General features: G+C 41.4%; 1 protein-coding gene across 1 annotated transcript in view; it reads right to left on the bottom strand.

The window, feature by feature from the left end:
- The window catches only part of FAM19A1 (family with sequence similarity 19 member A1, C-C motif chemokine like), a 226,004-nt gene extending 207,027 nt beyond the window's left edge, over positions 1-18,977 (bottom strand). Inside the window, exons 1-2 of the mRNA XM_017747208.1 lie at positions 18,372-18,977; positions 16,166-16,286 (exon numbers count right to left, since the gene is read on the bottom strand). Coding sequence (XP_017602697.1) covers positions 16,166-16,283 — 118 coding nt within the window. The 5' untranslated portion in view covers positions 16,284-16,286; positions 18,372-18,977. The remainder of the gene's footprint in view (positions 1-16,165; positions 16,287-18,371) is intronic.
- Positions 18,978-18,984: the final 7 nt, after the last annotated feature.

The raw sequence follows: 18,984 nt of genomic DNA, 5'->3' as shown, positions 1-18,984 counted from the left end.
AGCGGGAATGCAGCCAGACCCCAACCCTTGTATTTGAATAACTGATGGCAAGACCTGGTCAGCCAAAGGGAAACTTTTAGCACTGAGTTACCCATGAGAGGGCCTAGGACCTTGGTGCTGTGAACATCCCACTACAGACTATACTGAGAAGACAGGAAATTAGGGAGGAGCAAAGGACAATTATGTGAAGAAAGCAAGGGTAGAATCCAGCTCTGCACACTAAAAATGGGTCTCTGCACTACAAGATGAGGTAATGTACAGAAGCTAGCAGTGAATATTCCTGCACCACAGAGAACAAAAAGGTTAGACGAGCCTGGCCATGTGCATATCCACACTTTTTCACTTTGGGAGATGATACACTGCCCCCTTCCTCTATCCTCCTCAAGAAGTAATAAGGGAAATACACAAAATAACAGCAGCCATAAATAAGGAGTCTTTGCAGCAGAACAGAATTAAGCCTCCTTTTCTTACAGCATCTTTCCCAAGCTTCCCATTTACAAATGGAGAAGATGCTTCAGACAAAGGAGGGTGTCTAAACTATGGAGGATTTTGTGGTTTTGGTGTTTAAATAAATAAGAAGAGAGGTAGGCAGAGTGTTATATAATCCAGAATAAAACTTCTCAATTTTATGTTAAAAAAGGAAGAAATTAGCACCCTTGCCTCAAGGTTTAGTGTCCTGAAAATGTTTAGCAGCTTTTTTATAGAATAGCATCATTATTGTGCAGATATAATACACAGGATGCTTCTCAAAATTATATCACAAAGTACTTGTGCATTCACAGTATCCAGTAACTGCCTCCATAATTTATGGGCACCATCCTATGCAAATCATGGTAAAGAAAATGATAGATCTCAGGGGCTGTTTGTTGTTTAATCTCACTTTGTCATGATTCAAAAAAGAACAATGTGAAAATACAAGGAAAGTCATCCATAATGGTAAAAAAAGATTCTTGGACGTTCTTCGTTGTTTTCTAAGAAACATAAATAATCAGCTATTTGTCAGCTATGAAATGAATTTACATTTTCTATTTCACATGAAGGGCCATCAAAATCCTAAGTGTTTTACACCCTATTCTATTTCTGCTGGCTGAAAGATGGGACTGTAAGATTTGACAGCAAGAGATCATCCACTGAGCTGGGAAGCAACATGAAAAGATATCACAAAACTGGGCTGGGACTTCAACAGGCATCACAAGGCTTTGGAAAGAGGTTTGTGCTTTGGGCTGCTGAAAATAAAAATGCCAAACCCCTGGTGTGGTGGGGCGACCCTGGCTGAATGCCAGGTGCCCACCAAAGCTCTTCCATCCCTGCTCTTCTCAGCTAGACAGGGGAGGCAAAATGACAAGCAGGGCAGGGAGAGGCCACTCAGCAGTTAGTCAGAGGGAAAAAGACTTCACTTGGGGAAATCAGTTTAATTTATTGCCAAACCAGAGCAGAATCACAGCAAATAAAAACAAGTCCCAAAAGCACCTTCCCTCCCACCCCTCCCTTCTTCCCAGGCTCAGTTTCAGTCCCAAATTCCCTCCCTCCTTCCCAAACCACCATATTACTGTTGATGCCACCTTCTCTGGTGGGCTTGACCTTGGCCAGTGGATCCATCCTGGAGCATCTGGCACTGGCTCTGTCAGACATGGGAAGCTTCTGGCAGCTTCTCACACAAGCCACCCCTGCAGCCCCCCTCCTGCCACCAAACCTGGCCAAACCCAATACATCAGATCTCAACTTCTCTTTCAAATTTACCAAAATTTGGATCCTTCTGAAAGTGTTATGTTCCTACCAGAAGCTTGGGAGGGTTTTTTTGTTGTTTTTTTTTTTTTTCACAAGTCTATATATTTCACTAAAGGTCTCCTGGCACGTAACCCCCAACTCATTTACTTTGAGTCCTACTACTTTAAAACAAATATGTCCACATAGGAATACCACCACAATCATCACCCTCCCTGGAATGAAAAAGGCACAATTAGATACAGTTTTCCTAACTGCTGGATTCAGTGGCTGCTATTAGATCACACAGAGCTCCACTGCTGAGAGAAGATGCTGCTTTCTCCGGAGGAGGAGAACAGTGGTGATGTGCAAGGCAGAGCTGAGTTTACATAAAAATGGCAAAAGCAGATGTTATCACTGAGATAAAGAAACACATTTCTAATACTACGACTTTGTTAAAGCACCACTACCACCAACAACAGAAAACAAAAACAAAAACCTAAAAGCATCTCTCAAAGTAATATTTCAGTCTGAGTTTCTTCAAGGACAGCAGAATAACTGCTGCAGATGTGTATTAAAGGAGGCGTATTGGTGTCTGACATGCAGAACTGTCACACTGACAAGTGAAATGTGCTCATTAAATTAGCAGAGGTCTTGAGATAACTGAAGTCAGCAAAACACAACAGCACTGCAGACAAACAGAGGTTTGTCAAAGCTTTGCCTTCCCTCCCTCTGGGCTTCTGCTTCTTCCTGAATGGATGAGCAGAGGCCACGGGCAGGGCTCTGCTGAGGCTGGTGCAGCCTTGGACTCCCCCAAAACTCAAGAGAGAAGCTGCAGGTCAAGCCTTGAGTTCAAATTCAGCAGAAAGTCTTCATCTCTCACACTGCTCTGAGAGTTAAGGGGAAGGGATTCAGCTTTCTTCCAAAAGAAAATGTTCTGACAAAGTGTTCCCTGTCCAGAGGGTAAACTTTGGAACAATCTGCTTTTGTAATATGCGTCCTTTGTTTGTTAAAACCTCCTTTTCATATATATTAAGTTCTGAATGACCAGCAACTGCCCCCACCAGCTCAGAGCAGAGCTATGTACTCAGCTTCAGTGGCAGAGATTTTAGACCTGTCTTGGCCATCTCCTCCCTTTTTGGCAGGCTTAGGGGCTGTTTCAAAACCCATGCAGCCTTCCATAGAACACTACCTTTACCCATGGAGACTGAGAGCAATGGACTGGGGTTTTTTGCTGTCTCATAAAAAGTGAGAGAGAAAAATCCTGATGTCTCATTTCTGCTCTTTTATTTATTCAAAATGTAAAACTAAAGAGCTACTGGAAGGCACTCTCCCTTCCAGCCCTATCTTAACACCACAGCTCTACTTTAGGGAGAAAGATGAAAAGTCAGCCCCTAGAGCAGAACACGACTTCTGATTAGAGATACTCTGAATTAAATCTATTTAAGGAAAGAAACAGTACCATCCCTAGTCTTTTTTATTTATCTGGCCTTTTCCTCGCTCTTCTTTCAGTGCCTAGAAATTTGTCAAATTGTTTCAGGTTTTGTTTTCTATTTTTTCTTTTTCACTTAGGCAGAAAAACAACTGAGTGGTTCTAAACTAATTTCAAAATGTAAATATTGCACCAAACCAACACTTGATATCTTGCTTTGGCTGACATATAAAAAAAAAAAAATCAATTATTTACACTGCTTTAGTCACATAACAAAAGCAATGCTGCTTTTCAAAATGTACACTGTTAACCTGTATTCCCTCAAACTAAAAAATAAACAATTGTCACAATAGAAAAGAAAATTTGCTACAATTACTCAAGCACATGAAAGCTTATCACCACAAGAGATTCAATGAGCATTTTTTACATTAATTCATCAGTAGAGATGGAATCAACTCTTAGTCTGATACTCAAGACCTAATGAGAGCCTCCAGATACTTTCTGCAAGCCAGGCAGAAGGCATCAGCTCGTGCTCAGTCACCTTTTCATTGCATGAGAGGAAAAGGATCCCTTGCCAGGACTCCCCAGTCCAAACAGGTGACCCCAATCTGAAGTGGGACACTCAATTCATTCTATGACAGCAAAAAACACTGATAAACATCTGTAGAACCTCTGAGCTTTTGTGTTGCCAAAACAGAGACAAACCATGGAGGAGAACTTTCTCCAGCTTGGAGGTTTTCTAGGTTCCAACAAGTGAGAAGCAAAACTTCTGCAGTCAAGCTCAACAGCCAGAGCCCAAAAACGGCCATCAGTGGGGAGGGACATGCAGGAACTTAACAGCACCTTATCCCTAACAAGCGTGTGTGTGGCCACACCTTTGGCTGGGCCAAACAAGATGACATTCACAGGTTGTTTTCCATTCAGGACCCCCAGAGCACAGCCCTCTTTCGGACAGATCTTCTAGGGCTTTTCCCAGAGCAATCCATGTTTTTAGAATCAATCAAGAGATCAAGGGTTGGTTTTTTTCCAATTAGAGCAAATGAAATAGTCTGATTTTTTTCTTTTCCTTTTATAAGACAACATTTATCTTGACACAAGTTTCCACATTACTGTAGCTGGCCTGCAAGTGTATTGAATAACAGTGGACTGGTGATATTTGCAAGTCAGACACATATCAAAAAATACACTGAGTTATGCAGAATCCATTTTGCACTGCCTGGGAAAGGCTGGAAGCATGGCACTAAACTCAGGTGGGAAGTGTAGGTTTCAAGTGAGAAACATGGTTAAAGAGGAAGCCTTTCTGTCCTAAGGCAAGCCCAATCTTCTCACCTCCTTAAGGAAGCAGTTAAGTAAAAAGTGGGAAGCTCCACATTTGAAGCAAAGCTGGCACTGCCTGTCCGCAGTTCAGCCAAGAGCCTGGACATTCCCTGGACAGGGAATCATTCCCTGACACGGCACAACGTGTTTGTCAATTGAGCACCAGCAACATGAGGGCTCTTCACACCTCTCAGCTGGGGCAGTCTGAGCAATTACAGCTTAACCACCGTGGAAGTTTAAGCCAGCGTGAAGTTGGCTTACAGCAAAGCACTCAATTCCATGAAAAGAGGGGGCTGAGAGGCTCCCTGATCCATCACCTGGCTCAGAGCAGCACTTGCATGTCTAGCCATGCCAAGGACAGAGCACTAGGGAGGGGATCCTGCTCTGGGTACCAGTTGCAGGACAGTGTCTGGCAGCCACCAGAGGAGGCTGTGAGGAGCAGAATAACAAAACCTCACTTGTTTCCATCCCAGATACCAGAAATGTGCTCCTGGGGGACAGCTGTTTCCTCTGATGGCCTGTTCCACTGCTGGATGCTGCACAGGCTGGCCCTGGGCTGGTCGTAAAGAGAAAGGACTAAACAGGCAGTGGTTGGTTGAGTCCCTGTAAAACTATGCTGCCTTTATAGCAAATGTTCTGAGACCCATAAAGTGCTATCAAAATATGGAATAATCCCTCCTGAAAAAGGCATATTTGAGTTTTATTCCTATCTTTGGCTCCTATGTGAAATCTGGACATTAAAGCACTTGGAAAGCAGACAGGACACAGCTCAGAGTAAGACATCTGAAACTTTAGATACTAATTCATATAATGCATTACACAGAGAAAATTATTTTATTATAGTTACATTTAAAAGCAAGTTTACATTCTAAACTCTGCATTAATTTCCCCTACAGATTTTGATTCATATATTCTGTCAGGACTAAGGGATAATCTCTTCCCACCTGTTAAAGAGCACAGAGGTAGGGAGCAGCATACTAAAGACACACAATCCTCATCAGAAGGACTATATAAATGTACAGTATAAATGTGATTCTGCTTTGTAGCTGTTTCCATCTCTAGACACTATAGATTACCCTTTTTCCTTTGATAGGCTAAATATACAAAAAAGGAACGTAAGAAATAATTCATTTCACCTAAGAACAGGGTTTAGGGGGGACTTGCATAACCTGAACCTCAGAGGATTGACTGGTACAAAGAACTGCTCGATACCACACTGCTTGTAGGAAGTACAGCACCAATCAAAACACATGTGGGGTGTGTAGACACCAGAAACCACTACGAAATCTTCCCCATTGGAAGATTCTGATCAACAGAAATCATTTTTCCTATGGGTAGAAGAGGTTATGATTTATATTTTTCCCAGTTTTTCTTAGAAAACACTTAATCTATGGTACCAATAGCAGGAAGTAGCAAATTCTTTCTAGCATTTCAAGTTTTTTGATCAAATAGCTTCATTTTGATGCTTTCTAAATAGAACTGTCTGTTTATTAAGATATTGCTGGTGTTCAAATTGGGATGAAATCAAATGAAATTTTGTAGCTCAAACAAGACATCAAGGTGCATTGACTATGAGGAGGAAGTTCAGAAAGCCTTTTCCAAAAGTGAGAGCCATAAGAGCTTACATAAAGGAGGATTTAGAGAAAATAAAGGAAACTGGTTTAGAGGGAGAGGGAAAATAGAGATTGAAACAGGATAAAAACACACAGAGAACAACAGGTAATCTATTTACTTTGTGGACTAAATGACAGCCTCTGTGTCTGGTGATCTCCCAGTGGTGGTTTTGGAGGGTTAGAAAGACAATGTGCCCTAGATGCTCATGCCCACAGCCAGCTCCCAGTGGGGCATCTCAAAATTCCCCTTCCTACAATTGTGTTTCAGCTCTTCCTCCCACCATCCTCGGAGTGGGGAACTCCAGTGCTCACATTTACCTTTCAGGACTCAAAAGAGACCAACCAGGCTCATAACAGAACTGGAGTAACCATGACAAGCATGAGATAAATATCTAATAACCACTGCCAACTTATTCGATTCAGTGTGTTATCAACAGTGGGAATCAGCATTGAACAATTACACAATTCTGCCCTCAGGGAAAGAAGGAAATGCAAAATACTTCCAAATAAGTCATTGAGGAGGATACATTCAACCTCAACAGAATTCACTGTGTCCTGCCTGGCAGCTCTCCTGACTCCCATTGTGCTGTGGCAAATGGGGATACACAGCACTGGAGAACCATTAATGTTTTTTTCTCTGCTTTTGCCCACATGTGAGCCCCATCCTCCGCCTCTGCTGGGGATACAGATGGGTTTCAATGGATAGAGGGAGGGTCCTTATGGGTCTGTAGTCCTGGGAAAGCCAGCAGCTGCCAGGGACACTTCCCCACTTCACAGGCTTCACTGTGAATTTCCCCAAAGTCTTAAGACTTCAGTAGAGGACAAATGTCAAGGGAAAGGATGGAAGCATTGCCTTGCTCTTAGGCATTGAATAATCTCATTTAGGGACAGCTACCAGTGCTGCTTTGGCCTTGTTAATTTTGCCTTCCTAAGTCAGTGTTCAGACACTCACAGCTTTTGTCTACTGCTGTTATCAAGGCATTTGCATGCACTAATCCATGACAAATGGTTTCATTTGATGCACATCTGATTTCCTTGCCTGCCAACTAGAAAGAGATAATAGAAATACCAAGAGAAACTAAATTAGAACTAAAGGAGTCATCTATTTGTTGGAGAAATTCAAAACAAGGTTAGGATAAACACCACCCAGGCAGCTGACTTGATGGAGAAAGCATTGAGATTTCAGCTGAGGAAAGACAGTTTCTAATTACCTGGAGGGAAAAAAATTGCTGCATTTTAAAGCCTCACAAAAAGATATTACTACAGAAATAATTATACTACAGATGTGGGAGCTGGCTTAGACAGTCATTGCCTGTCAGATCCTGCCCCAGCACACCGAAAACAATTACGAACCCAAAAACCTCTGTTAGCTTCAACTCATCCCTTTGGGTTTTTTTGTTTAACACAGTAGTGACTTCTGGCTGACTGACCACCCAGATTGGAAAGCACTCCATGCAAGTAACCAAAAAGAGGAACTCAATGAGTCAATGAAAGTCACAGTAAATAGTGTTAGTTTAGCTGTGACAGCTTATGATTTAGGCAAGATTTTTCCCCAGATCTCTGCTGTTTAATAAAAGGTGTATCCTTGTATTAAAAAGGGCAACTTCTGGAAACACCAGACCTCCTTTCATTCCAATGTTGCTCTAAACCAAAACAAGAGCTGGTACTGGCCAGAAGGACACACAAGACCCTCCTCATGTTCACATTGGTATTGAATTTGAACTCTCTGAGGTCTTGAAAAAGGCAGCCAGTGGCAGATCTGAATTTATGCTTCCAGACAGGATTTATGCCTCTATCAGGATGATGGCTTGTTTTGGGTAACTGCTGATATCTATGCAGACAATTTTTTCCCCAAAGAGGAATATCAAGGCAGAAATAAAGAAGGCACGAGGATATGTAAATAATTTTTAAAGTTTCAACTTAGAAAATTGATTCCTAAGAACAGCCCAAACTCCCAAATAATAAGTCCTCAGAATTTCCTACTCAGTTTCAATTTTGTCTTTAAAACATGAGATAGGCTGGTGTTCAGAAGTTTCTGAACTGTAAAATTAGCCAATTTTTAAACACATGATAGAAAACATAGGAATTACTACACCATAAAAAAACAATATTTGGGGGTTTTATGAACATAATTACAGGAAAAACCTATCTAGTCATATTTCAGTGTGTTTTACCACACCTTCCCTATCCTCAGCACCTTTAGCCAGTCCAGAAATGAAGCAAAGTTCTTCCCTGAAATGTGTTTTTCAAAATGCAGTGTTCTGAACATTACCTTACTCATGGTTTCAGTGTTATTTGACCTAATTTCTGTCTGGTTTTAGGTTTTATTTAAATTCAGAATGGCTCAGAATGTGAACACTTACTTCTTAATGTGTTTGTATAGGCAAATATAAGAACTACAGGTACTTTTAAACTCCTGAACGTGTTCAAAGTCACCACTGTGTTATTGTGATTCCTGGGCAGCACGTAGGAAAGAAGTGCTAACCAATAGGTTCCCTTCATTTCTGCATGTTCTTTTAAGAAACAAACATATAAATCAATGAAACCAATTTTCCAAATAAAATGTCCTTGCTTGCTCTCAACCACTTAATTAAACACCATTAACTCTAGTTTGTTTTGGCAACCAATTAATGTCATGATCAAATATAAATAGACTCTGCAAGAAAAGATTATAATTAATAAATCCTGAACACCACATTACAATTGCACTGAAGCCTTGCTTGCCAGAGATATTTAGCAGCAGTTTTGGAGAGCATTAATGAGGACAGTAAAAATAAAGGTTTATCAGAGTGTGCAGTTTAGATCCTGAGGCTCTTGCCTGCACCCAGGCTGATCTGCAGAGCCTTTGGTTGCTGACATTATTCACAACACAGAAAAATCACAGTCCCAGGTTTCCCACTTTCCAACAAACTGATATGTACATTCACAGGAGTGTTCTAATCCAGTTCGCCACAGATATAACTTTCACTTGGTCACAATTTAATTGAAAGTGTATTTTGCTTGCTGTGTTTTAGTAGGTTCACAATGAAGGCTCTTGATTGAGATTTGTCAACTACAGAAAACTAAATTAATCCAGTAGGAGCTTTGGATCATGCATGAGGATGGATTAAAAGCATTCTTTAATTTAAACCAACAGCTCTCCTGATAATCAAGAGACAAGGATCACTGTTTAAGCTGGTTTTTAGTGGCCTATTCATTTAGTAAGAGTTAAGGTACACCATATACAAATAAAACTTAACTGCTTATGGAAGAAGTTTTTGTGCCCAATTCCAAAAATCTCCCAGCACTTGTGGCTGGGTGGGAGCTGCTCATGGAGAGCAGGTTATTCACTGAGTTACTCATAACTCAAGAGACACTGCACCACAACGAGGGCACCCATCCCAGACAACAGATTATTTATGTACTGCACTTCACTTGGTGGTTCTCAAGGAATCACTTTGGCATCATCCAAAAACTAGTAAAATCCTCCATTCCTGCCATCAATTCAGTTCCCAAGTCAAGCTGTTTTCTCAAACTAAGGATTACACTGGAATACTAGGACACAGTTATTGATTATCACAATGGCAACAGTGATCCTGCACCCTGCTGCCACTGAAGTGACCCTTCAAGAAGGGCAGGAGTGGTTTTTTTACCCACTGTGAAGGAAAAGGGGAAAACTGCTATTCCAAAAGAAATACAGAAGGCAAGAGAGAGATGTCAAAAACCAATCTAAATAGAGCGTAGAAATATGAGTCACAGAAACATTGGGCTTTGTAACTTCATTCAGCTTAATTTACACCCCCGATTCCCCATTGTGCATCACTGGCTGAGTCTCATAAATTTAGACTCCAACTGTGCTGAAGTCCTCGTGGTCCCTACCCAGGGCATGATGAACAGAAAGCTCCAACATCACTCCCATGCAAAAGAATAAGTTCAGCTGGAGAAAACTCTTCTGTATAGGGCATCTGAAAGCAGCAAAAAATATTGAGTTCCACCAGGAAAAAAATCTTGCTTGCAGCAAAGGTTGGTTTCATAGAGTGGAAAGGAAAACATTCAGAGGGAAATACAAAGATTACAGACAGTACAGGATAAAATAATATCAAACTTATGGGAGAAAACACATCAATCTTATGAAGCAATGCACTTGAATATTACCTTTTAAAATATAAATGAGCTTTGGACTAAAGCAGGCTAATCATTAAAGGCATGTTTCTGATGTTATCAGCAGAAATACTTCAGTGCAGAGCAATGTAGCTTGCCTTTGGGCTTTATATTTGTAGGTGCCAAATTTTCCTTGGGACTTAACCACCACAGTATGAATTCTCACAGTCTTTAATGCCGTGACAGCAAGATACAAATAGTGCTGTGCACTGAAAGGTCCCTGCATGACTCACCAGGGCCCCAAGGCTGCACTTGGAGAGGGAGGCTCAGCGCACGGTGATGCTACCGGGGCCAGCCCAGCAAGAGGTGCTTTTTGGTCCCTCCTTCCCCAGGGCAGCTCCTGCCGTGCCAAGAGGGATTTGCTCTGCACCTACCCGAGTGTCTGCGTGCAGAGAGGCCTGAGGGAGAGCTGAAGTGGCTCAGGATGGGGACGGGAGCATGGCCAGGGGGAAGGACAGAGCAGGGGGACTAAACCAGAACACAGCCAGTGCCAGTGCAAAGCACACCCAGGAGGCATCATCCCATTGCTCTCTCTGAGCACTCCACCATTGCTCTTTTGCACAAGGTGTGCAGTGAGGGTGACCACAGGAGTGCATTCACAGGGAATGCAGCCACGCTTTCCAGCAGCTCCTGGGGAGCCTCACTGGGCGCCGTGGGCTGCTCAGGGCCCCACTGCACACCTTGGCCAAGCTGCTCTTCATTGTCCTTCGAGCTGCAACACCTGCTCGCCCTCAGGTTGCTCCATCTCCCTGGATCAGAAGTAACAAGGCATCACATTCAGCAGTGTTACTGGTGACAGCTTTCCTCTATCTGCACCAAGCTGTGAGGATCCCAGCTGCCCTTCTTCTGCCACCAACCAGCCAGTGAGGACCAGCTGATGCCTGGCAATGCCAACCTATCCTTTCCCCCATACTTCCCTGTGTCTCAGGCAACAGCTTACAGACCCCCAAAACGCCCATGGCTAGCCCTATCTGCAAGCACACCCTGGAACCATGATGGGTTTTTTTCAGAGGTTTGATGTTTCAGAAAAAAAACCAAAACAATCCAAAAATCAAAATCACAGAGTGCAATACTTCTGATCAAGTCTGCTGCTGTAAACAAGCATATCACACAAGCACAGCAGGCAGTTCGTTGCCATCATGCTGCTAGAAACCCTACCTCATCCTTAAGTGTTGATTTTGTCACATCAGTTCTCTTCCGAAACAAAATACATGTCCATGTACATCCAAATGTATTTTGTGTGTGACCAGGAGGTACTTACAACCTGGATTTCTTCACTTAGCAGTTGGTAATTTCCCATTTTCAAGAGCAGCCTGTGAAGGCCAGGTGTGTATAACAAAGGTATCACAAGGGAGATCTTTCCAGTGAGTGACTGGAACAGCTCGTTATGAGCAGGATTTTCGGATTGTGAACAAACTAGGGCACTGTGGTGCTTTCTGTGCATTTTCTGGTGTAAATGAAAACTGAATCAGACCTTAGAACTTAAAAATTTGCTCATTTTAACTAACACAGCAAGGAACATTAGTTGTCACCTTTCATGGCCATGGCTGGCTGTATTCCTGCCTGGCAATTTGAACATCGTATACTGAAGGCAACAGTTTGCATTCCCATCATGTGATTAATGAAACACAATTCTTGCTAATCATAGAAACTTTTATATATTAGCTACCTAATGCCACACTTGCTTCTGTCAACACCAAGAGCAAAAATCCTGTTGAATTCACCTTCCAAATCTCAACAGTTGTACAAAGTAGAGACACATTTTATTTACACTTTCCTGAGGAATTAGATTCAAAACCCTGTATGTTTTGAACTGAATAGCCACATATATGGGACATATGAAAATAGTAGACCTTTTGAAATGTGAAAATATGCGGTTTACCCCAAGGCTACAAAAAATCAGTGGGCAGGCCAAGATCAGAACTAAGACATTTTTTTGCTCACAGCTACAAACTCCAGTTTCTGCAAAACGCTGTCTACTGAGAAACATGCTCAGAGCATCCTTAGGTTGATGTTCCTTGTTAGTTGGTGCAGAATTGCTTTGAGACTGATTTTTCCATCTCATAATATGAAGTACAGAGAATTACTTCTTGAGAAGATTTTTAATAAGCACATCATTAACTACTGTCACAATAAAAGGTACTTCATGTTTTAGCATCGTAAAATTCCAGCCTTGATTCAGTCCATGATTTCTTCCTCTGAACAGGCCTATTTTTAATTAGCATATTTGCAAATGTCAGCAGTGCTACAGTGGGTACATTTTTCGGCTTGTGTCTACCTTACATCTTTACACTGCACACAACACTAACTTGATGTGCACCTAATTCATTTGCACAAACTTACAGGTGAATCCTGTGTCCTCCAAGTAACACATGGCCAGTGTTGTCATCTATGATCAGCTGACAGATTCAATACCTTGTTATGGAACAAAGTCAAAATTTTGCAAAGAATTGCATGATTGAAAGGGTGATGGATGCCTTTTTTTTTTTTTTTAACTCGAATCCTGTACTTGGCTAATATCTTCTTGTGTCACCAAATACCAGCATCTATTTCCTACTGCTGGGAGGGTCAATCCTGTCAATCAGATGATCAATGAACTATCACAGGCACTCACATAACTCTGCAAATCACATGTCCACTCTAACCCCTCAGGCCAATTCCACAGCCCTACAACTGCGTGTGTCTTAGAGACTAGAACAACCAGTGTGGGATTCTTTTCATTACCACTGTTTCTTCTTAAATCACACAGAAATGACAAGCTTGCAAAGATGGAGATTTGTTTCCACATAAAGTTATTTCCTGTGAATGCTTTCACACATCCTTTGCCTAACATGATTTTCATGAAAATGAAATATAGTCATAAAAAACCCTGCAGAAAGCCATGAGTACTGCCTAAGGGGAATTACACTGCAATGGGGTTCTGCAGGTTTACTCCAAGGTCTCCTCCTGATCTATCCAAGTCAAAAGGAACCGGCACCAATACCCAAGGGCACTAAAGAGCAGCACTCAAACTTCTCACCGTGTTAATGAGACAAGAAAGAAATAATGAACAGGCACAAATAATTCAGCATCATTCATCTTATAAGCAAGCAGTATTTACTATGCCTTACTACCTGTGCACACCTGCCAACATTTCACAGAAAATAAAGCTACAGTCAATCACAAATACTGTCATGTAGAGCAGTTTATCATGTTTGTTTCCAGGTTCATACCTTCTGCTAAGTCATCTAACTGAATAAAGAAGTACTGAATTATAAAAATGAAAAATTATACTGCACTGAAAAGAGGCTTTAAGTTTTTGTGATTGCACAGTGTGTACAAATCTATTTCAGCCCATTTAGATACTAGCCTAAGAAAGTTTAGGGGGGGAAGAAAAAGATCAAGCTCAGAAATCTCTGATGATAAACTAACCTTCTTATATATTGCCCTTGATTTCCAGGGTTTCAAAACTGGATTAACTGCAGTAGTCCAGATGGATATATTCACTGTGCTAATCCACTGTGTTCAGTTCAAGTTTATTATGCTAAATACACTCCAAGAGGATTTTATCTTTTACCTGCACCTTCCTGTGCTCAGTGAGACTCTTCTATTCATCAAGCATGAGAATCACAAAATGGGGTGGAACCTGCCTTTTTAATTATCTTGTAACCAAAGTGGCCCCATGATGGAGCTGAACTGCTCAAATTCTCTTATTTTAGAGCACCTCATTATCTGTGGAAGATCACAAACTGAAAGAAAAGGTATGCTGAGCATGCTATTGATTACAGCTATATTTGTCATGATTCAGTAAGTTAAAATATCATATACCAAATATTAAATTACTGAAATTATGCCTTGGCTCATCTGCACCCATTTGTTATTCACTTTTATTTGGCTGAACATTTTTATCTTACTTACAGAGTTTCTAACTAAAAGTAAACTATGCATTCCTAATAATATAAATATGAAAAATAGTGTGTGCTCAGGGACTGCAGTTGAATACATTAAAATCACTCAGTTTGCTAGTTAACATATTTCCATCCCTTTTATGTACAACCTTTCACATTCAGTTGACAGACTGCAAATTCATGGCCTTATGAAAAAAACCACTGTCTTGATTTTCTGTTGTGACAGCAGAAATTGTCCAAAATATCTAACAGTTTCCCAAAAGGACACTCACTGGCTGGTACTTCCCAGGTGCAGCACAATCTGAATTCGAGGTGAACATCATGTCAAATTCCACTCATCTGTCATGTAGTGGATTATTTCTTGAGAGACTGAAATTGGCTGCCTGGGATCAGAACACCATCAATCTTATTCACATAGGGTGCAGAGAAGCTGCCTGAGCCAGGCTCGCAGGAGGGAAAGCTTGGCTGCTTCTAAGTAGGTGATGAGGCAGCTGTAAAACCTTCACTCTATCTGTAGCACATCTCTGAGTGAAAGATTTTGTCATTTTTCACATTTCCCCAACATTTGGTATGCATTCAGTGTCTTGCTGTTCTTGCTTCATAAAAAAGGTGATTTTTCAAGCTTAGGCAAATGTTGCAGAGCTCTGGATCTGCCCAGCTCTCATTTTTTCTCATAATGTCACTTGTTTCAACTGAATCCATAAAATGATATTACATTTTCCTTTTACATATCTGTTTAGCTGGGCTGGTTTTTCCCATTTCCTTCACTAGGGACACACTCAAATAACCAGCAGCATTACTGATGATTGCATTGTAATAAATCTCTGCAAGTCCCAAATAAGTCCCTCACCTGTCAAACTTCAAGCACTCCCAAACTTCCAGAGCCAGGTGGTAAAGGTAACACCCTTGGTCAACCTCATGCTCTAACATGGGCACTGAGACCCGGCCTAGCAAGGATTTTGGTTTATTCCTCTATACCATGTATGTTTTATTACAAGAAACCAAGACAATACCCACACCTGTGACTTCTGGGCAAGAAATGTACTTGGGAAAACTTTGAGTTTTGAAGTTGCTAAAGACCTGTGTTCAAGACCATCTGTCTATGAAGGGATGTAATTTGACCAAAAAATATTAAAATATTAATTGCCACATTGTAAAATGACTCATCTCTGTGAGTTAACATTTTCCATCTTTCATTACTACAACTCTCAAAGCCTCTCCCACCTTTTCTTTGGATTCAAATTCATTAAGTGACATTCTTGGCCCAACCAATTTTAACCAGATGAAAATATTCTGCTAGGATATGTCAACACCTCAATTTTTAGCATAGCACATTCTTCAAAGTACAATTAGAAGTTGAAGAAGTTGTGTGATCCATTTCTATTAATAAAAACACAATGAAAACCCATGGCTGTGCTGTCCCTGCAGATCCAGCAGTCCAAGGGAGCTGTGTTCTCCACTGCTAACCTGTGGGACTGACTCTGCCTTTACAGGCATTGCACTCTATTCATTCTATTCCCAGCCCCAAATTCTCCTCTGGGCCGCACTTTTGCAGCCCCATCAATTTTCAGAGGTAAACTTGAGAACCTCAGAATAAGTGTGTCTCCCTTATTCCAAGGCAAACACCTGACCTCCAGCACACGCGGGTGACTGAGGGAGATTTGGTGCTGGTGGTTTAAGGAACAAACCTGAACCCAGTTTGGGTCAGATAAGTACAAAGTTCTCCAAACCTGTGCTGTCACAGTGTCCAAGTTCTACAGCCATTCCAGAACTTCACCAAATGGGGAGAAGGGGAGAGAGAAACAAGGACACAGAAACTGAACCATTACCCAAAACGGGATTCTTCTGTTGGGAAATTGTTAGAAAATGACATTAAAGGATGACTATTCCCATATTGGATTGGCAAAGCACAACACACATTAGACTCACCAAAAAACAGATGCTGTGCAATACAAAGGCAAGCAACTCATAAAACTTAAATGAAAAAAGAATTTTGATTAGTCAATCATTTATCAAGACAGACACAAGCACAGGCAGAGAGCCTGCTAGCCCAGAGCTGAGCTCAGTCCTACCTGGTCTGTGCAGGTGATGCTGCTGGAAAGTGTGATGGAGGGACCCCTGACAGAGCAGCATTGCACAGGCACTTATCCACAAATACAGGACCCAGGACATTGCAGAGACCACTGCCATTCTCTAAACAAAATATTAGACAGACATTATTATCCAATGTCTTACAGCACACAGAACAGTCAGCTTCCATTACAACAGTATTTTTAATATTTTTCATTTTCACTCCTTTTGCTAAATGTCTTTTGATTATTATTCGTCCCTGCAGGATACAATTGTTGTACAACAAAGGTCATGCCCAAAAAGGACAGCTGAGGTAAAGAGACATCAACATGGGAGCCTGGATAACTTTAATAATTCAGTGGTAAAAATCAAACTGTAATAATCTGAGGACTAAAAAAACCACAATATAAATAGAAGCTGGAAAATTTTCTCGTACTGATCCATAGCTGAATCTACAGGGGAGTTAAAAATATAAATTAAATTTAAAGAAAAATCACAGCACCAGCTGAAAAAAACTAACATGATGTCCAGGCAGTATCAGAGCTGCTTTAAACACAATGTAAAAAGGCACAAAACATCCTCAGATATCCAAGACACATTGCCAAAATACTTCATCCCCAAAACTAAAAAGGCTATTACTGACCCAGAGGGTAACAGTACATTGTTTGGTTTTTTGCTTTTGCAAGCATTAATTATTAATCATGCTTCTGTCTACCAAAGTAATTGTTTCTCAGAATTATGTTCTAATCCCCAGATGAAATCAGCTTCCTTTTGTTCGACCTGTGCATGTACAAGGACTGGAGTATGGCCAGGCTGAATTTCAGATGTGTTCTGTAGAAGATCTGATGTTTTTACAAAGCAGATTGTGTCAAAATTTAAAAAAACCATTCCTTTTGCAAAGGGAAAAACTATTTCTTTGTCTGCTGGTGCACTTGGCCATCCAGTGTAGACAACTGTGTTTTTTCATACTTGTGTTCATGGCTGTACTAACTGGCTAAATTTCCCTCTGACTTGTTAACTTCAGCAGCTCTTTCTCAGTGCCTGCAAGGATCAGGAGTTTTGCAAGGCTCAGCTACGCTACACATCGTCCAGTTCCCTTAACAGCACCTTCTGCTGCATTTCAGATGGCCAAATTAATCAAACTTCAGGCACTCTCCTCACTCAGCCAATGATGGGATGCTGCTTGCTATCTAATAATCCAATCAGCTGAACATCATTTTCACAGAGCAAGAAAGACTTTGAAAGATTAAGTCTCTCACATGGAAAAAATCATGTCCTTACAAAAAAAATAAAAAAAGTCTGTATGTGATACCAGGGGATTTCTACAGTAGGAAGATGAACAATATTAAAATAGTGGAATGCAAAGCTAATAAAATATATGCATATAAACCTATTTTCCCCCTGATTTTAAAGCAGCACAGTCTTTGGGAAGCTTTTTAAGTCTAATTAGTTGAAATGAACCACATAAACTTACAAGTAAAATTAATAGAGAATACCAAAACATTATTTTGATCAGCATGAGGCTCTTCCTTTCTCTGTACTGAGTTCTTAATGCACTGCGTGGTGTATAATTAATTTCATTTCCAACTGTTTGCTTTGCAGTATACAATGCACTTTTTCTCCTCTCGTTTTAGACCCATTTATCTCTTGCAAAATAGATTCAAACCCCTCAGATCAGGGAGCTCCCAGGAGGCTTCCTGTGTCTTCAGGAATTAACACCTTCTTGTCATAATTGGCGCTCCCGTGCTTTTTATACCACAAGGCAAAGGGAAAGGTGAGCCTCACATAGGGGAATTTCAGCTACTCAGGTTATTTAAACTGAACTTTAAAAATCCCAGTCAAAGAGTGAAGCAAAGCCAAACTTCCACAACCTGCTAAATGCTCCTGTGTCTTTCCTCTGGCATCATGTTCTCAGCACATGGACAGCAGACTTACATTATGCCCTCAGCCTTTATTATTAGTTTTTGGGCTTCTTTTAAATATAAAATCCTCTCTCAAACTGCACTATTTCAAACTACCTTTGCTCAAACACAGCATTTCTAACAAACATTTCTTCATGCACTTGTTTGTCAGCAAACTGTCACATACACAGTTTTACCCAGAGATCATCTTAGCATTAGTATAGAAACACAGCAGTGAATATTTTCCACTTATTGTCTGAGTTCCAGATCTGCTCTCTGAATCTTAAATCCTGAGGAAGCTCCTTACCTGAGTAATCCAACCAAGAGCAGAGCGCTCTAGTAGTGTTCATCGGAAAGATCTAATACTTTTTTAAATCCATCTGTATCACAATAAGGGATTTCTTTTATAGCTTCCCAATAATCTTCTTTATCAGGATTAGAAGTAGGGAAAAAAAAAATTTTTTTTTCGTTACAAATCCTGTTTCCAGAGTAAAGAAGACATCTGAGCTCTCAGACTGCCGTCAGAAAAGTGGCCAAGGTTTGAGGGGTGGAAACCTTCTCATTTTCACCTTTAAATCATTCCCGAGTATCCCCTTCTGCTTGACGAGCCCTTTGAAGCGATCTTGAGACGATCTGCGGCTTCCAGGCCACTTCAGGGCGAGGAGCAGCTCGCGTGTGCGGGCAGCGCAGCCCCGGCTCCGCACGGGCGGCGAGGAAGGCGGCGGTTCGAGCGCTGCTCTCGGATGCTGGAGGTGCCGGAGCCTATTTCAACACATCCCTGCTCGGGAGAGTATCACATGTGCCTTAAAGCGACACAGCCCTCGCTCACCAGCCCCAGCCCGGCGCTCGCCAGCGACTGGAGCTGCATTTAAATAGCGGCAGGGGGGGCTGGCACCCGCCGGGCAGCGGCCGCGGCGGGC

This window comes from Corvus brachyrhynchos, unplaced genomic scaffold, assembly GCF_000691975.1.
Source record: "Corvus brachyrhynchos isolate BGI_N302 unplaced genomic scaffold, ASM69197v1 scaffold91, whole genome shotgun sequence".
NCBI lineage: Eukaryota > Metazoa > Chordata > Aves > Passeriformes > Corvidae > Corvus > Corvus brachyrhynchos.
Note: the sequence above shows the minus strand (reverse complement) of the source record. Positions and strands in the feature narration are given on the sequence as shown.